A 2,750-nucleotide genomic window follows, 5' to 3' on the forward strand; every position below is an offset into this window, starting at 1 on the left:
CCATGAGTACGTCCCCCTATGCGTGTTCCTTCCTATCCATTACCACCCGGCCGCTGGCGGCTCAAATGATCTGCTTTGTCCCTAATTGTCATCACCTTTTACCTGATACTAATAAATCCTGAACCTGGTTTACTGCTCTATGAAGCTTATATCTGTGTTTTCTATACAGTATAAAAGTTAATAATTAAACACTGTGCAATAAACTGCATCATACTTGTCATGTTACCAGGAAATTCTTCACCTTCAGTTGTGACAATGGCATCTGCTGATGTGACTGCTGAGCTCCGCTGCTCCATCTGTATGGAGATCTATAGAGATCCTGTGACCTTGCCGTGTGGCCACAACTTCTGCCGGGGCTGCATCACACAAGCCTGGAACCATCAGGAGGATCTTAGGGAAAATAAATGTCCTGAATGTCAGAAGATATACAGGAGGAGACCTGAGCTGGTGAGGAACACAACGTTACATAACATCTGTGAGGCTTTTCATGCTACAGAGACAGATCAGGAGCAGACCGGGGTCTTCTGTGATTACTGTGACTTTCCTGTTCCTGCTACTAAATCCTGTCTGCAGTGTGAGACCTCCTTGTGTGATCATCACCTGAGGAAACATGACAGGTCAGGGGGACACACTTTACTACCTCCCACCACTGACCTGGGGAAGAGGAAATGCTCTGTCCATAAGAAGATCCTGGAGTATTACTGCACTGAGGATGCTGCTTGTATCTGTGTTTACTGCAGTTTGGCTGAAGAACATCAGGGACACCAGGTGGAGATGCTGGATGAGGCCTCTGAGAAGAAGAAGAGGAAGCTGAGAAATGTTTTGCAGAAACTGATGACAGAGACAGAGGAGGCTAAGAAAAGAGTCCAGAGTCTGGAGAAACGCAGGAGAAAAGTAAAAGGGAAAGCAGATGGTGAAACAGAGAGAGTTACTGCCCTGTTTAGAGACCTCAGGAGACAGCTGGAAGACCTGGAGAGGAGAGTCCTGAGTGACATCATCATGAAGGCAAAGGAGGTGACGCTAATATATAATGATGTCATCAAGCACCTAGAAATAAAAAACAAGGAGCTGTCCAGGAAAATGTGTCACATTGAGGAGCTGTGTAACATGATTGATCCACTGACTGTCTTACAGGAATCAGACACAGGTGACTTGTGTGACACGGAGGACAGAGAGAGACATGATAAACAGCTCCATGATGGAGGGGATCTGGATGTGGCTGGCATCTCACACACATTACACACAGGGCTAGCTGATATCATGTCTGAGGTAATTGTGCAGAAACATACAGACATACAGGCCTATCCACATTCTAGTACAAAGGACAAAGATCCCATCACTGCTAAACTATGCTGGCCACGCCCCCAACTCACCCCCACCGCACAACACACACAGCGCCAGGCTGGGGGGACAAATATTGGGGCTGCACAGCAAACATCAGGGCTGCCAGTGTATGCAGACATATTACTTGATATAAACACAGCTGGTAATAAGCTACATATATCAGATGACAGGAAAACTGCATCCAGGTCAGGCAGAAGCCAGAATCACCCATATACACCAGAGAGATTTCAGTGTTCTCAGGTGTTGAGCAGCCAGAGATTCTCCTCAGGGCGACATTACTGGGGAGTGGATGTTGGGGGATCAATAATGTGGAGAGTTGGGATGTGTTACCCCAGTATAGCCAGGACAGGAGATCAGTCATGGATTGGAAGTAATAACAAGTCCTGGGGATTGAACAGGAAGTATAATCATTATGCAGTGGCACATGATAAAGAAGAGATCCGGTTACCAGGCAAGATCCCCAGTAATAGAGTCAGGATATGTCTGGATTATGAGGCGGGGAAGATCTCCTTTTATGCCCTGTGTGACCCGATCAGACACCTCCACACCTTCACTGCTGCTTTCACTGAGCCCCTCCATGCTGCATTATGGGTACTGGATGGTAACATGAAGATATCTGGAAAGAATTAGGAAATGTGAGCAATTGCAGGAGGATATACAAAACAAGCTTTTGCACTAGCCACTGAAAATACAGCTGAAGAAGGTTAAGACAAGAAAATAGTTAATTGTGAAGAGTCAAAATACCCAGTAGATGGATATAACAAACTGCAATAGAGATGTCTGGATAAAGAGAAACTTCATAACATGCAAAGGGGGAAAAGTGAATAATGAAGTAATATGGAGGAAAGTTATCAGTCATACTTTTAAATCACTAACTGTTAAACACTCTTTATTGAAGGGCTACATGCACTAAAAATACGTATTGCTTAAAGGGATACTGTAGGGGGGTCAGGGGAAAATGAGTTGAACTTACCCAGGGCTTCTAATGGTTCCCCGCAGACATCCTGTGTTGGCGCAGCCACTCACCGATGCTCCGGCCCCGCCTCCGGTTTACTTCTGGAATTTCAGACTTTAAAGTCTGAAAACCACTGCGCCTGCGTTGCCGTGTCCTCGATCCCGTTGATGTCATCAAGAGCGCACAGCGCAGGCCCAGTATGGTCTGTGTCTGCGCAGTACACTCCTGGTGACATCAGCGGAAGCGAGGACACGGGCGTGCAGGCGCAGTGGTTTTCTGACTTTAAAGTCAGAAATTCCAGAAGTGAACTGGAGGCGGGGCCGGAGCATCAGTGAGTGGCTGCGCCAACACAGGATGTCTGCGGGGGACCCTTAGAAGCCCCGGGTAAGTTCAGCTCATTTTCCCCCGACCCCCCTACAGGAGCAAGAAAACACAAGAAGGGTTTTGCTAA

The 2,750-nt window shown here is 46.9% G+C and overlaps 1 protein-coding gene across 1 annotated transcript; it reads left to right on the forward strand.

The window, feature by feature from the left end:
* The first annotated feature begins 255 nt into the window (after nt 1–255).
* On the forward strand, nt 256–2,271 carry LOC137542653 (E3 ubiquitin/ISG15 ligase TRIM25-like). Its single transcript, XM_068264625.1, has one exon. It carries the CDS (start codon nt 256–258, stop codon nt 1,972–1,974), a length of 1,719 nt encoding a protein of 572 aa, XP_068120726.1. The 3' UTR covers nt 1,975–2,271.
* The last annotated feature ends 479 nt before the right edge of the window (nt 2,272–2,750 follow it).

The sequence above is a fragment of the Hyperolius riggenbachi genome, chromosome 2, assembly GCF_040937935.1.
Source record: "Hyperolius riggenbachi isolate aHypRig1 chromosome 2, aHypRig1.pri, whole genome shotgun sequence".
Classification (NCBI taxonomy): Eukaryota; Metazoa; Chordata; class Amphibia; order Anura; family Hyperoliidae; genus Hyperolius; species Hyperolius riggenbachi.

Coding starts and splice junctions, on each gene's coding strand:
- LOC137542653 (XM_068264625.1), top strand. CDS start 256: ATGGCATCTGCTGATGTGACTGCTGAGCTCCGCTGCTCCATCTGTATG.